At 32.6% G+C, this 17,010-nt stretch overlaps 2 protein-coding genes across 2 annotated transcripts; both read left to right on the forward strand.

The window, feature by feature from the left end:
- The first annotated feature begins 2,899 nt into the window (after positions 1-2,899).
- LOC145635292 (F-box protein SKIP27-like) lies at positions 2,900-4,269 on the forward strand. Its single transcript, XM_081686578.1, has 3 exons — positions 2,900-3,438; positions 3,531-3,605; positions 3,738-4,269. The coding sequence occupies exons 1-3, from the start codon at positions 3,214-3,216 to the stop codon at positions 3,999-4,001; spliced, it is 564 nt and encodes a 187-aa protein (XP_081542704.1). The 5' UTR covers positions 2,900-3,213; the 3' UTR covers positions 4,002-4,269.
- Positions 4,270-9,847: 5,578 nt separating this feature from the next.
- LOC145635293 (uncharacterized) lies at positions 9,848-15,315 on the forward strand. Its single transcript, XM_081686579.1, has 10 exons — positions 9,848-10,009; positions 11,446-12,206; positions 12,296-12,484; positions 12,563-12,671; positions 12,764-12,822; positions 12,980-13,190; positions 13,301-13,362; positions 13,459-13,530; positions 14,084-14,357; positions 14,954-15,315. Exons 1-10 carry the CDS (start codon positions 9,898-9,900, stop codon positions 15,046-15,048), a joined length of 1,944 nt encoding a protein of 647 aa, XP_081542705.1. The 5' UTR covers positions 9,848-9,897; the 3' UTR covers positions 15,049-15,315.
- Positions 15,316-17,010: the final 1,695 nt, after the last annotated feature.

Raw genomic sequence — 17,010 nt, forward strand, 5'->3', positions numbered from 1 at the left:
TATTATTATTATTATTATTATTATTATTATTATTATTGTTAATATTATTATTATTATTGTTGTTGTTGTTGTTGTTGTCGTTGTAATAAGAGCTTAAAAGAATGAAATTTGGCTTTATATCATTAGCAATATCATTAGACGTAAATTAAGAGCTGAACTGAACTGAACTGAACTGAACTGAACTGAGCTGAACTGAACTGAACTGAATTTCAACAGAAGAGAACAGGCCCTAAGGCCCTGTTCACTTCACCTTAAAAAAAATATTCAATAAAAATAATTTCACTTCAATAAAAATAAGTTCAGTTCAGAAAAAATAACTTCAGTTCAGTAAAAATTAGTAATTTTAAAGAAGAAATATAATAGGAAATCAATAAAAATAATTTCACTTCATCAAAAATAAGGTAAAGTGAACGGAACCTAAATTGGTTAAAGTCAATTTAATGGAACAAATAAAAAAAAAAAGTTCCAATAATTTAAGAGAAGTTCACATAAGTGAAAAATGAAGTTATACATGTTATACCATGCCTTTAATCTTATAGAAAAATTTCTAAAATTAATTAGTTTTTGGTGTAAAGTAGCTTTTGGTACTTTGGAGAGGTAGATCATTAGATCATAGTACAGTGTATTGATTCTTTTGCCGATCGATCCAAACTCTATAGTACTGTATTGATTCAACAATTGAAACGCAAGTTTTTTAAGGTAATAAGTCAATCTAACTCTATATAAAAGCCAAATTAAACCGATTAACAAATATATCTGCCAAACATACTGTGGAAGTAATTAGAAATTTAGAACAGTGTCTTGATGTATTGGCTAGATTCCAAAATTAGAGCCTGAATAAAACTTCTAGGATACCTCTTACGTAGCAGTATTGTATTGTATTAAGATATACTAGAATTCCCTAATTTGCGTATCTATATTAATTAAGGTTTAAAATGATGCGGCAAATGACAACATCAATCGAATCTAATTAATTAACTATGTAGCTTCAAAAAATTCAAAAAAAAAAAAAAAAAAAAAAAAAAAAAAAAAAAAAAAAAAACTATATGGTGATTTATAAACTTGATTAGAATTTGTGAGTGTACACCATTCATATGATCAATTTAGGGCATGTTCGCATTTTTTTAATTTCAGTTTAGTTCAGTCCAGTTCACTCCAATCAGTTCAGTTCAGTTCAGCTCCTAATTTTCCTCTCTCATAAAATATTCATTTCAGCTCCAATCAGTTCAGACAGTTCAGCTTAGTTCAGTAAATGTGAACAGACCCTTAGGACTTGTTCACATTTACTTAATTTCAGTTCAGTTCAGCTCTAATCAGTTCAGTTCAGTTCAGTTCAGTTCAGCTCTAATCAGTTCAGTTCAGTTCATCTCTAATCAGTTCAGTTCAGTTCAGTTCAGCTCTAATCAGTTCAGTTCAGTTCAACTCTAATCATTTCAGTTCAGTTCAGCTCTTAATTTCCCTCTCTCGTAAAATATTCATTTGAGCTCAGTTCAGTTCAGCTCTAATCAGTTCAGTTCAGTTCAATTCCAATCAATTCAGTTCAATTCAATTCAATTCCAATCAGTTCAGTTCAGTTCAACTCAGTTCAGTAAATGTGAATAAGCCCTTAGTCTATAAAGATAATTAATGTTAATTAATAGAGTTGATATTGCTTCATTGCATTATGTAATATTTGCAATTGCACCCCCCAAAAAATTGTATTATAACATTAGAGATTGACCATTTGGCTCATTTAGATGTAAATAGAGGATCATAATACACAAAATATTAATGTTAACTAGTTGAATTAAGGTGGATTAGAATAACAATCTTATCTTAATACTAGTAGAGTAGTAGTGTCAAAATGAAGGTTGCTAATTTTGCTATTACAAATAAAATACTACGGAGTATACAAATACAAAATCGATTTACTGAATGAAAAAACTAAATTGAACTGATTGAGGCTGAATTGAATTGAATAGAACTGAAATGAATTGTTTTTGAGAAAAGGAAATTAAATTAGAAACTAAACTGAAATAATTGAAGCTGAACTGAAATAAAATTAAGCTGAACAGAACATGCCATAAATGTCTAGATTGACTTATGGTAGGACTCATATTTTCATTAGTTATAAAAATTTTTAGTTTAATTAATAGGAAAAAAAAAACAGTCAACTCAAAAGTCAACAATATTCCATTCATATCCAATATGATCCTATTAGAAAATTTTAAGTTCTGAGTTAAAATATCCAATTAGATATAAACTAGTATACTTGTGTATATGATGTTTGATTTGATTGATAATCCATCTCGAATCTAGTTCATCATTTATCGTCCCATAATCTCAATACGAGTAATAGAGTATAAGTTAAGTTAAGAAGTGAAACGAATAAATATAATTTACTTCAATGGACGTGGTACCAATTATCCATCATATAAACAGAGTTAAGACATTCTTAATTTAATTTTTAATTTAACACACAAAACTTAATACGCTTCACCTAGCCCACCAAATTTTACTCCTCAAATTTTTAAATAATTAAAAAAAATAATAAAATAAAAAAGTCAGTTCACCTGTTTACCTAGAATGCCTTGAACTAGAACGAATCCGTGTATCAGAAGAGACCGACACAGCCGACCAACCTCCACGTCATCTTAACTCTCCCACGTTCTTTCCCCAACAAATCACCATCCTCCACGTGTTCTATAACGGCTAGTTTTTCTTTTTTCTCTCTTTTTAAATTCTCTCCTAAAAAATTCTAGACTTTTTTAGAAAACTGAAGAATTATAACCGCCATAGTAGAATAATATCTTTTTTTTTCCGAAATTTCTCGGTTCTTCACCACTAAGTTATAAAATTAAAAAATAAAATAAAAATGAAATTAGAAAAATAAAAACACGTCTTTCTTTTTACTCATTTAAAATTAAAATATAAATTGAGCATATCTTTTTCATTTTTCAAATATATATAAATAGTCCCCCACTAATTTCAGCAAGTTTACAATTTTAAGTTGAACTACTCCACTTCAAATTTTCTCTCTCTAAAATATATAACTTCTCTCTCTAAAAATCACCTTCAACAGCAAGCACAACTCACCAAGTATTTAGCAAGCAAATCAAGCGGTTACGAAATCTCTCAATAAATTCTCTCTCCTCATTTTTTGGTTTTCTCTCTCCTCATTTCTGGAATATTTTGGGCGAATTTCTGGAAATTTGATTTTGAAGCAGAGCAAAAATGGCGTTGACGAAGAGCTTGAGTTTCTCATTAGGAAGGAAGAGGATTTTGATTTCTAATAACAGCTGTAATTTGGAGCAATTTTGTGCTGATTTTGAGCAGTATTCTCCTATTATGAAACGACAGTGCTACTTTACTAGTAGTGGTGATGAAGATGACGAAACGTTTCGTTTGAAGAATGCGAATTCGAATTCGTTGCTTGAAGCTCTTCCTCAGGAGATTCTGGTGAGTTATTTCTGGAAAACTTCACGAAATTGATTGAAATTTGGGGAAAAATTGATTGAAATTGATTAGGTTTTTGATTTAATTTTTTGCAGATTAAGATTGTTTGTGGTGTGAATCATGATGACCTAAAACAGCTTTACTTAGTTTCTAAAACAGTTCGCGATGCGGTGAGTAAATTCATTCAATTCGATTTCTCTCTTTCATTTCATTTCATTTTTAATTGAAGTTGAATCAAATTAGTAATTAATTAATTCAATGAAATTAGATTTTGATTGCGAATTTGTTGATTATAATTGCAGGCGATTATCGCGAAAAAATCGCATTTCGAATTCACAACTCCGTTGAAGACGAAAGCATTTAGAAATTCAATTGATTTGGTGAATAGTCCATTGGATTTGGAAGAAATTGAAGCTCCAAATGCGCCGAAACAAGCTCGAAAGATGAATCGACCTCGAATTAGTAAGAAAAGATTGAGTGACATTTCCGTCGCTTTGTTCTCCGACGAAGGAGAAGATGAACAGAGGTGGTCTAGAAGGAGTTTATTCATGGAAACTGACAGTTAGGTTTGATTTAATTTAATTTAATTTAATTTAAGTTTTTTGTTTTGTTACTGTAAATTATGAGGCTATTTTATTAATTTTAAATTTGTAGAAGTGAGAATTTAATGAGTTAGGCAAGCCATTATTAGGTTTTAATTAATTTTTGTTCTTCAATTCTTCCATTGAAGATTTAGGAAACAGAAATGGTGGCTTGTCTTTCTTTGTAACAATAAGTGTTCTGTAATTGTAACTAAGGAAATTTGGTGTAAATAGAAAAATGCGGTTTTTTATATTTATGAAGCAGTAATTTTGAGTAGTTGGTTATTTTATTGAAGTTACTTTTAGTTGCATAACTTGCATTAGTATCTATAGTTGGATTTGGTGTGTGTGTTTAATTTACCACACCATTTCTTGGCATGAGTAATTTTTATGTTGGGACACTTTTTATTGTGGCATGTTTATAAGGTGACTTAATGAGAAATGTACAAGGCCAACAAGGGTAATGTTTGGATTGCTTCAAGTGCCATTGTTAGGGCGTATAGTGATACAAGACTATTTTTCGCATGTGCAATTGATATGTTTTAACGGTTTTACCACTACATGATATTCCGTACAATTATAAGGTGACATCTTAAGAGAAATGAGATACATTTCGCATGTTTGTGGTACAATACTGTTATATACTAGTATACTACCTATGGTAAGATTTGGTGGGAGTTTTTTAGTTATCCATTACTACACCATTTTTCGGCACGTGTAATTCTTGTTTTAGATGAATTAAACAAGATTGAATACCGTTTATGATTGGATTTGGTGTGAGTCATTTTATAATTATTCATTACATACTATTATATGGTCCAACACATATACGATTTTTTTTGGTGTTCCACTCGGTTACTCTTTGGGTTAAACCGGATTCGGGATTCAGTTTTGACTGGTTAGGTTTCAGTCTCCTCTCATTTATCTAACACATATACGTAATTCTTATGTTAGATGGTTCTATCATTACACATTACTCGTGAAATTATTCAAATGAATCACATTTATTTTCCTCCCCTGCGTGGTATGAAACCGTTACATATTTTACAAACCAGAATTTACGGATTTACGGACGAGTATTAAAGAAAGTAAGACTAAACATTGAATTTATGCCGCAAACAATGGAGGTAACAAACACCATAATGTGTAACAACAAATACAACCAATCATTTGATAGCTGGTATGACAGTATATTGACAGCCAACCCATTACTTTAGATCTGTAAAAAACATTATGTTTCATAAATAATGTTACATAGGATTCTTAATGGAGGCGGTGTATTCCTACAATTTTTTTCTAATTAATCAACTTAAAACATAGATCACAGAACATAATAATAAAGTTATTTTAATAAATAAATGTAGTATTTATGTCTCTAATTTTGCCTGTTGTCCAAACATATTAGGGAATCCTCATGTTAATTGAAACAAATTAAGAAACAATATCAATTTATTATGGGTTATTTAAGATTTGTCAGATTAATTAGACATAGGTGTAAAATTTTCTACCAGGACATGTGCCTCCTTGTGGGAGGGCAAAGAAAGGCAGACATATGACAATATATCTAATTATTCTTCACAAAATTAAGAGTTGAAAATTATAGAAAATAATAAATAAAAATAGAAAGTCTTCTACTAAAATTGCGGTAGATTCTGTACCTCTTTTACATATTGGATAGGCATTTTATTAAAAGCATATATATAGTGTGAGATCATATCCTAAAGTCATGGGATTCCTTTGATAGAATTGTATGAAAAGGAATCTTAAGAGTGATGATGTCTTGGATTTGGGCTATTAGGGTTTTGCAATGCCGTCTTTTTTTACCCTTTCATGCATCGATACATTTTTGAGGTATGGGTCGTATACTTGTATAGCCGACGAATATTCGGGATATAATAATCAATATGGCAATATGGTTGTTTTGTAAAAGAGAAAAATATACAATTATTTTTTTTCGCTTCAATTGCAACACTTTGATAAAAACAAAACTCTCACACTTTTAGTCAAAGTGTTACAATTAAAAGTTATTGAAGGAAGTATAAGCTTGTTGGTAATTTACCTCAAAAAAAAAAAAAAAAAAAAAAAAAAAAAGAAGCTTGTTGGTAATCCTCAACTTATATAGCTTAGAAATATCATTTTCAATAATATGAACTCAAACCAACAATTTAATTAGAGATAGAATGTTCAAGCTATTTGGATCATGTTTGTATTGATAACTACAAAGTCTCATTTGGCAAACCTTCCAAGGCTATTACTAGCAATTTCGAGTAATATGAGAGGTATTGTCAAAACATGACCAACCTACATGATTTAAACCGATCAAAAAAATATCCGGTTTAAATTTCGACTTTATGGACACAATGATTTAGCATGACTGAAGTTTGAAAGTAGATCCGACCCAAACATCCGAATTGACACTTTTGGATATGACCGATCCTGCCCTTGGTGAAATTAAAACATTTAGATGACTGTCCTACAATTTTATTTTATTTTTTGGTGGACAAACAATGCATAATGGTCTCCCTACCTAACATAACCTACAATAACACAATCTTGATGTGCTTTAAATAGCCTTACATTTGGATTAAACATTTAAGGACATTTTGTGAGAAACTACCTTTTAAAGCATTTTTTTTCGAGAAACTACCTTATAAAAAAAATGTTGTAAAAAACTACCTTATAAAAGCTAAATGTTGTAAGATACTACCCTTGGTCGGAAAGTGAGAGTTGACTTAATTTTTCCGGCGTTGACCTAGTCATGTGCCGGTCATGTGACGTTTAATTCATCTTTCCCCATTTTCTCCTAATTTTCCCCGAGCCTATCCATATAATACCCAAGATGAATTAAATGTCATGTGACCGGCACATGACTTGGTCAACGCCGGAAAAATTTAGTCAACTCTCACTTTCCGACCAAGGGGTAGTATCTTACAACATTTAGCTTTTATAAGGTAGTTTATTACAACATTTTTTTTATAAGGTAGTTTCTCGCAAAAAAATTGCTTTAAAAGGTAGTTTCTCACAAAATGTCCAACATTTAAACATATAGCTGACAGAGTGATGACAACCGTATATGTTAATGAAAGCTTTTGTTTGACAAATGATACATAGCTAATTGTCTCCCAATTGAACATAACCTACAAAAACAAAACCTTAACGTACTCATATATATGGATTTTATGCTCATTTCGTAACAGGCACATAGAATAAAGACTCAAGAGAGCCCTACATACTTACATAGTACTTAATAGTTACTACTTAGAAAACTAATCGATCCGTGGACTTATTTACTAATCTTTATATACTGGCTCACACGATACATATTGTTTTTGCTCCGGAAATCTTAAACTTGAGCAATATCGTTACTTTAATAATCTTGTATGTCTTGAGACCTCTTGACAAATCGAGTTTTAGCAATAAAAAAAAAAAAGGTTGCCTAGATTTTGTATATCTACTTTACTCTTCGAGCTTAGCCAATAAAATCACATGGCATTTAACAACAAACAACAAGTAGCAACTCTCAATTCCCTATGCAATCGGAATCACTTCATAGGCACATCCCCCGAATACTAGTATCCACGAGAAACCGCCTTGTAGGAGTTATTGTTCACAAGTTCTTTTGAATTGCTATTTAAACACAACTTATACTAATAAGATATTATATTATGTTATTTATACATTTACACTTCGATTATAGAAGTAGTATTTGATTATAGTTGATAAGAATTTTATGTTACGACCTTAATAGTTAACGAACATGATTTCTATCAACTAATTTATCATGTTTTATCTATAAGAGATATCGATTTTGTACGAGAGAATTCAAGAAGAATTTATGTTCAATTATACGAGAGATTGTGTTTGTTCATGTCGGACAACAAGATTTGGGGTTGAAATTTGAAACCGGGGGTGTGTAACTGTGTACACATTTAGTACACGTGAACACGTCAAAGCAAGTAGAAGATGAGGCATATAATGGGCTGTTATTAGTGGGCCAACTCTATGTTATCAAGTATTGGGCATGTAGTGGGCTGTAATAAGGCATATATTGGGCGGGCTGAGTTCTGATTATATGGGCTTCACCTATGGTGGAGAAGCACGAGAAGGGACCTTGGGCTTTATATGATGGTGCAGAACATGGGCTTTAATAATGGTAGATTTGTGTGTATAATAGTTATTCAGCTTACTTTGATAATTACTCTCCCTAACCCTTTTCGATTGCTCCATAGACCAATGTTCAATGTCTTAGAAGTATTAGTTTCATTATTGTTGAGTTCGTTTGCTAATGCATAGTTATGTTGATCATAAATACAGAGTATCATTTTTACAAAAGGAACAACTTCCAAAAATTATATTGTCATAGTTGCTAATTACGAGTTATATGGAGTAAATCTAATCATATAACTAATATATAAAGCTAAACTTTTAGCCAGGTTACGAAATAACGACACTTGGCATTCCAACTTTTCGCCAAGTGTTGCGCCACCTTGGATAGATTTAAATAGACTTCATATGATTAAAAAGCCGTCAAAGTGTCGCGCCACCTTAAATAGATCTCATAAGATAAAAAAAATTAGGTAAGAATTCTATTTTCAATCAAATTAGGATAGAATTTTAGAATAAGATTATTAGTTTAGAGTTATATTTTCGATAAAATACCAAATAATAAATTTCTAATTAGGCCACAAGACAACATCATTTACCTGGGTATAGATTGACTTTGTAGAAAAAAAGTTAATTTAGAATTCTATTTTCAATTTAAAAGTTAATTTTATCTTAGAAGTCCATAAACTACCCGGGTATCGCCGGGGCACAAAACTAGTATATATATATATAAAGGGGAGTTTTTTTTCCAAGTTTTTAGAGAGCCACGTAGGATCTAATTTTCTCAGCGCGCCATGTAGGATTATAAATCTTAGTAGTAGCCAATTAAATAAGAGATTATTAATTTCTTTTAGAATTAAATAATTTAAATGCCATGTAAGCAAAATTGGCGAATGAGATTTTTAAGTTTAAATTAATTAAATATTATATATTATCTTTTAATATTAGGAATTTTATCTAAATATATAACAAATTTTAGGCTCATAAATACAAAAAAAAAACATTATTTAAAAAAAATCAAACAAACCGTGCATCGCACGGGCTTCATCTAGTATACAATTATAGATCTCCATGAAATGAGAGTGAGGGGTAGCTCAAGTGGTTAGAGCTTCCCTCCCGGTTTCAAAAGATCTTGGGATCGATTCTCACCCTGCCCTTGTGGCTCTCTAAACACCCAAAATAGATCTCCATGAAATTAATAAAGAAGTTATCTCGAATGACATTGTATTCAAGTTTCAATCGATACTCTATAAGAAAATAGAGAGTTATACACATACTTTCAGTATATTCGTGTAAACCTTTTTTTTTTTTTTTTTTGTGTGTGTGTTTAGAGAGTTACAAAGACGGATAATGAGAATCGATCCCAAATTTTCTTGGAATCAGCAGGGGAGCTCTAACCGCTAGAGATACCCCTCACTCTCACGGATAAATTAAATTTGATTGCTCCATGAAACCAAATTCAATTCACAAGGTAATTTCTTACTACCTCCGTTGCATATTATTTGCAACGATTTGACGTAAAGTAAAGAGAAAAAATGTCTAATCGTTGCAAATAATATGTAACGGAGGTAGTAATACGAAAAGTTTTTTCTAATGTATATTAGGTAATTGTAAACCCTAAACTTTTTTTTTAAAAAAATAAATAAATAAATAAAAATTCGGTAAGTCGGTTAAGACTTAAGAGTCTCACTCTTTAAATTCCTTTCCCCTTTTCGTCCATTCCCTTTACTCCGTACATTTCTTGGCTCTCGCAATAATAAGAAAGTAGAATTCTTTAATGGCGACAATGAAGCGCGAAAATCCAACAGCAAACGAACAAGAGCAACCCCATTTTAAGAGATTAAAGAACGATCTTCGTGTTGTCCTCAATCCAGCCGACTGTGATTTGGGTAATTTTATCTTTTTAAACTCCGTAATTCTTTGATTTCTTTTTGTTTTAATGCATTTTTTCATTATTTGTATGAAATTCTTGTTTTTGATTTGGAATTAATTTTTAATTTTGCCCCCAAAATTCTATCTTTTATTTTAAATTAATGGTTGGGAATTTAGTGTTTATTTGTTTGGCTTTAACCCTTGATTTCCCCCCCTGAAAATCCCATGAATTGATTTGAACTTTTTCTGGGGTTTTGATCAAATTTTAATTAAAGAACATTATGCTAAAAGAATTTGATTAGTAATTGGACCTCTGAAAATTAGGTTGATTATACTGTTACAATCTTTCTTGTTCGATGTTGAATTGAAATTGAGATAGGAAATGTAAAATTATAAATTGATACGGAGTATTAGTAGAGTATGGAATAGGTGCACTGTAGAATTACATTTGGCTTTAGAGGAGGTGGTTTTTTTGATGGAGATGCTTTGCACTTGTCTTTAGAATGTGCCCTATACCTTATGAAGGCGCCATTGATGGCTAGGGTAGGGATTTTTTCTTTGATAAGGGGTGTTTCCGTGCAAGATTTTTCGTAGTATAGATGCTTCATTGCATAAAGTGGCTTGGTGGTATGGAGATGGTGCTGATATCTAGAGGCTGATTCATGTATGATCTTTATAGCGTATTGATGGAGAGTTTTTGGTAATATGGTTGATTGTTTTGTGTATGAGGAAGTGGTTTTAAGTGTTGAAACAAATTATGGCTTGAGTTGTCAAAGTGTGGCATTATTCATGTAAGGTTTGGATGTTTTTGAGGGTCATTATTATTATTGATTTGGTGACAAGCCATCGACATCCTACCTTGAAGTTGTCACAAAAATATTTTGTTGGTGTCTTGGTTAGAACCCTACTGAAAAGGTCTGGTATATTTGCAATTGTTGATCAGATTAGAGAAATGATCTCACGATGCTTTTAGAATCCTTCCTCTACCAATGTAGTCTTGGGGTCTGGTGTATTTTCTATGTTGCTGTTGCTTGTGTTGGAGTGAATATCATGGAATTGGTGAAGAGGATAATTTTATAACCTGATGAGATTTGTCTCATGTGTTGGCTAAGTTAAAGAAATGTGATCTGGTAAGAGAAAAAATGGGGATAGATGCACTGATTTCATTAGGTTTATATCCTAATGTTCCATTACCTACGTACAAGCTTTGAAACATTGTGTTTATTTTCTATGTTTGAAATAATGTAATATTTAATTTTACCTTAATTTTCTAGACATATAAATGATGTCTCATGACTATGTACAATGCTTAATTGAAGAATTTTTGTTTTTATCTAATTAACTTGAGATTTCAGAAGATTGTGCCTTTTCTCCATACTTTCTTGGCTTCATGTTGTCTACTGGTTTATAAGTATGTTTGCTGTTGATGGGGTCTTACATTTTTTTCTTCCAGCTTTCAACATTGAAGCTGATGGCCTCACAGGGCATGCTCTTTACGAGCAGGGATTTGCTTATTGTTGGTCTGGTGCTCGGGGAAATATTGGAATTACTGGAGGGAAGTACTATTTTGGATGCAGAATCATCTCTGATCAACCTGTGATAATGGAAGAAACTCCTCTTGACCAACAACATGTTTCTCGTGTTGGCGTTTCAAGAGGTGATGCTCCTGTTGGAAACCTTGGTGAAACTAAAGGTAGTTTTGGGTACGGTGGAACTGGGAAATTCTCATCTAATGCCAACTTTGTGGATTATGGTGAGAGGTTTGGCATTGGTGATACGATTACTTGCTTAGTGGATCTTGAAAGTAAACCTTGTGCTTCAGTGGAGTTCTCCAAAAATGGGAAACGGTTAGGTATTGCAAAGTATTTTGATGAAGACCCTAAAGGTCTTGGAGAGGTTTCTCCAACTGGAAATTTACCATGGAAATCAGCCCTCTTTCCTCATGTTCTGCTGAAGAATACTGTGGTTAAGATGCAATTTAGCGCAGAAGACGGACTAGTTCCTGAAGAAGGGTACAAGCCATGGGCCTCTGCTGTGAACGATGGAAATGCAGTAATTGGACCTGCTTTTTCCGACTCCCAAGCTTGTGAGGTGATAATGATGGTTGGATTACCTGCTTCAGGAAAGACTACCTGGGCAGAAAAATGGGTGAAAGAGCATCCAGAAAAACGTTACATTTTGCTTGGAACAAACTTGTCCCTTGATCAGATGAAGGTTCATTTGCTGTTTCTTTTACTTTTCGAATTTCTCTCTTTTTCCATGACCTTTGTTTAATGCTTAAATAACATAATAACATGCCACAGGTTACAGGTTTGCAGCGAAAGTCCAATTATGGTGAACGCTTTGATCGGTTAATGGATCGGGCAACTGGAATTTTTAACACACTATTGTCAAGGGCATGTAAAGTATCTAGGAACTACATCATTGATCAGACTAATGTTTACAAAAGTGCTCGAAGGCGGAAATTGAAGCCATTTGCTAACTTCCACAAGGTATCTATGGTAATTTTTTTAGGCAATTGATGTATTTTGTTCTTCTTCCAAGTTGTTAATTTTCTTGTTTATCAATAGATTGCTGTAGTGGTCTTCCCAAGACAAGATGAGCTAAAGTTTCGTGCTGAAAAACGATTTAAAGAAATGGGTAAGGAAGTACCTCCTGAAGCAGTTAATGAGATGTTAGGTATGCTTATTTCTATTCATGTTGATTATTTTTATTCTTACCCCTTATATATGAGATGTAAACTTTATGATCCCTCTTTTTCATTTTGGCAGCTAATTATGTTTTGCCTATGAGCAAAGACATGCTTCATACGGAAGAGTATTTTGATGAGGTAAATGTTCATGCTGTACTTGGTGTGGATATTGAAGCTAATTGTAGCTGTATTAATGGTCAATTTAACCCTTTTGTGTTTGCAAAATGGCCAATTATTTGCCTTATGTACTTTATAATATTCAAAAATCTTATTTTTGATGATATTACTGTACTAGGTCATCTTCACAGAGCTCAGTAGGGGTGAGGCACAGCAGCAGCTTGATGAGATGAAGCGTGCCCCTATATTGTCATCTAGCATGAAGTCCAAGGGTGATCATTCATCATATTCCCGTGAAAGTTCTGTCCATTCAAATTCTAGGTTGTCAGCTTGTGGTCCTGGACAACCCTACTCACAATATTCAAGCCCCTCGTTAGGACTTCAAACAAGTATTTTACTTCACTCGATTGCTATTTAATTGACATACTCGATACGTTTTTTCCCCTCCATTTTCTTCATACTGACATTATTTGTTTTCATGGATTTTGCTCCATCTAAGATTTTGGGACAGGCTCTTGGATTGGTCCTCCTGGACATGCTTCGCAGCCAAATCCTGCCAACGTGAGTTCTAAGGCCTGAATCATGCTAAACAAGTCTTACTCTGATTTTCTATTTTATGTTCTAGTTGGAACCTAACCTAATTTCTTCTTAACACAGGCAATTAGAGGATATACAGGGGTGGAGCAATCTGTTGCATTAGAGTCAATGCAGCCTCGTCCCTTCAACTATGTGAGTAGAGAGATTCATGCATCTGTGGGTCTTTTTCTTTTCTTCTATGTTTTTCAATTCGAGTTTTGGCTTTATGTGAGGTGGTTGGGTTTCCTTTAAGTGTTTGGGATAGTGTCTAATCTATTATGATCTCTGTTCAAATTTTATTTACATCATTTTAGCTTCCTATTATTGATTTTGTGTTCTGCTTTACCAGTCCATGTTACTGGAAGGACACTTTATGAAGGTGAAGGCTTTTTAATTGTGGAAACAAACTTTGAAAATTATGGAAACCACTTACTGTGATATGACCCTCTTTTAAATTATTCTCTCTTGAATTTTTTTATACTTGTAATTTTTTGCTTTTCCTGCCAATCTCTCTTTAAATAACCTAAAGGTGCCCAAAATTTATTACACGCCTTATTGACTATATGCATAATTACCCGTGTGCATTGCAAATTTTCCACATATCTTACCCACCTGAAAATATATGTTTTCTTGTTACCTTTAATATGTATTCCAAATTCGACTCTACAACAAAATATAGATATGATATTATTTACTGTTGATGCAGGTAAATACCAGATATGAAAGCCCTGGATTTTCTGGCAGAATAGAAGCACCAGGGTCCTGCTCCTATCCTGGGAGTTTGAATCCAATGCCTCCCAGGAATTGTCATCCTGGAACATATTCAAGCTACAGTAATCCTGCTCTCGGGAATAATTTCACTCAGCTTGACGGTGGAAACTATTTGTATGATCTTCATAGAATACATGAATCTGCCTGCTCTTATGGAACCAGATACGGAAATAATGCAGAAGAAGCAATTTTAGCTAACCAATTTAATGGTTAGATTCCTCCTCTACTTACGTGATTGATGTTTTACCTCGCACCACCACTTTTTTACCAGTGAGATGGATATGTGTTTTGCATCACTAGTTCTATAAAAAAATATATACACTCGGATGTAAGGTGCACCCAAGGGTATTTTCCACTGAATCGGCAAAAAAACTACCTTTGGGTGCATCTGCGGCTTATATCTATGTGCACCCGAGTGTATATAAAAGGTGGTGTGTATGAGATAATTTGCTCTTGAAGGATCCAGACCTCTGTGACTAGCTTTACATCACTGTTATACTCATTTACACCTGTAAATTACCATAGTCGGCCACAGCATGATATTTAGCAAAGTATAGATTATCATTCAAGCAAATGTAGGTGGTGAAAAGTGAAAACACCTAGAAATAAAAGAGATCAAATTATTTGGGAAAGTCAAATTATTCAAATGGATTCCTGATTTCTTGCATGTAATAATCGTTGTGGACCTGTGTGATTATCTCAGCCTTTAGGCAACTCAGGCCCTTAGCAATGAAAAAGGTGGACATGTTATTTTCAGCATTGAACTTGAATTGAATATGTTTCTTATGTATATCTATATTTGCAGTTTCGCAAACCCCATACTCAAGGCCTCAGGGAAGTTACTCTGCTGATGTGCGGCATCCTGGAGCTGCACTATACCATCCTCCTAGATATTACTAATTGCTGGTGCTGCTCTCAGGAATCGAGATAATACTTGGCTTTGCTGATCATGGAGACTGATGTGTAAATGTTTTGTGGATAACTCTTTAAAGTGAGTACTATTGGCTTATGCGCCATTTGATCCTTTTTGTTCTTCCTATTTTGACTTTTTTTGTCTCGCAAAAGGATTCTAAATGGGAAGAACAAAAAGGATCAGAGGTAGTGACATATCTTGTCTTGTCACACAATTTTATTTTTGTCCCAAAATAATAGTTGATTTTTCTTATAGTCCCCATTGAAATCTTATTAACACAGGGTTTTATCACAATCTTTTCGTTTATTGAGAAAGTGAAAGTTATTATCCTTTGGGGGTTTCATGTGGATTAAGAGTTTGTTTCACCAAGCTTTTAGAAGGTTTCCGTAACGTCTATTTCCTCGAAGTTCTCCAAAAATAATTTCTATAAAATGTAGGAACATCGAACACCTTCATGTAGTATTAAGTGTATTTTTTTAACGTTGGTTTACCCATTGTGTATAATATGATATTATAATAATATAATGTACTATTTTCTTTCCCAATTGTTTGAGCAGAATTGATTAGGTCAAGAGAAAAGTAGTTGAACCTAAAATGTAGTTTTGTGAAAATATAATTGTGATCTTAATGGACATATATTTTAGGGAATAGGGACAACTTAATAAAAAATATGAGGCAATCTTTAAAAGACAGAGAAGTCTAAAGTTAAGGCCGTCATTCAATTAGTTGAACAAATCAGATGCGCAATCGTGTACATAGTTATTTCCATGTAAGCTTGAGTAACATACTAATATAGAAAAGAAACCATAGAAGACCTTTCTTACAGTTTCCTATAGAACTCAAAATAGAATTTCAGAATCTAATCATGATGGTGAAACATGTGCTAAATCCCACGCCCTAAATTAGAAGCTTTTCCCTAACTCCAACTAACTCAACATTTATGTGGTCAAACAACAATCTTGACTCTTGAGTTAGTCGTTACTAGTATCTAAACTCTAGATTCAAGTACAAACTTTCTAAAACTCTAAGCATAAAATTACTTTACCTTATATTTCTTGGAAATAAAGCTCTTTTTTTATGGTAGTTCAAATGTGGTTGACCCACTATTATGTTTCTTCATTGTTCCTACATCAGCAAATTGTAGACCCAAAGTTCTTAGTAGACCCTATGTTTTGTTTAAAGTATTACACTTTATCATATTGATGCTTTTAAATTAACTACAGTATAACCTCGCTATTTTTTCTTAAAGTTTTTTATTACTTCACTAGCTTTCTTAACATTTTATTAAAGAGCAGTGGAGCACTTCATATGAAGTAGTAAATTCAAGTGTTCAACTCAACCTCTTTAAAAATTTGTATCCATTAAGCTGTAACACTTAAATAATAATAATAATAATAATAATAATAATAATAATAATAATAATATGAAGGCTCGTGCGGCAGCTCATATTTTCACTAGGATAGGCTTTACTATAGCTAGAAGAGTGGGGGCTCGGATTGTATCTCGCCTTCCCACTAATTTACTGTAGGTTGTACGACTATTGTTTTTGAGAAATAATAATAATAATAATAATAATAATAATAATAATAATAATAATAATAATTTTTAAAAAATAATAAAGAAAGAAAAAGTTGCTTTTTATATCTTTGCTAAGCTTTTCTCTCCTTTTGAACGAAAAACAATAAAAATAGGCACTTGGAAGAATGAAGACACCTAAGTTTCCATATGTAGGGAGGCCCAACCACGTGATTAGTTTTGGTTGGAAGAACTAATACATCATCATATCTCTACCTCTTTTCTTTTTCATCTTTCAATTGCATGCATCATGTTTCTTCATTTTTATTTTTATTTTATTACAAGAGTATATAGTATATAATGCGTTAATTTTTATATTATCGACCCAACTATATTATATGTCTTGTTAGTTGATGTTTGACGTTGTATGTATT

This window comes from Chenopodium album, chromosome 6 (assembly GCF_948465745.1).
Source record: "Chenopodium album chromosome 6, dcCheAlbu1.1, whole genome shotgun sequence".
Lineage (NCBI taxonomy): Eukaryota > Viridiplantae > Streptophyta > Magnoliopsida > Caryophyllales > Amaranthaceae > Chenopodium > Chenopodium album.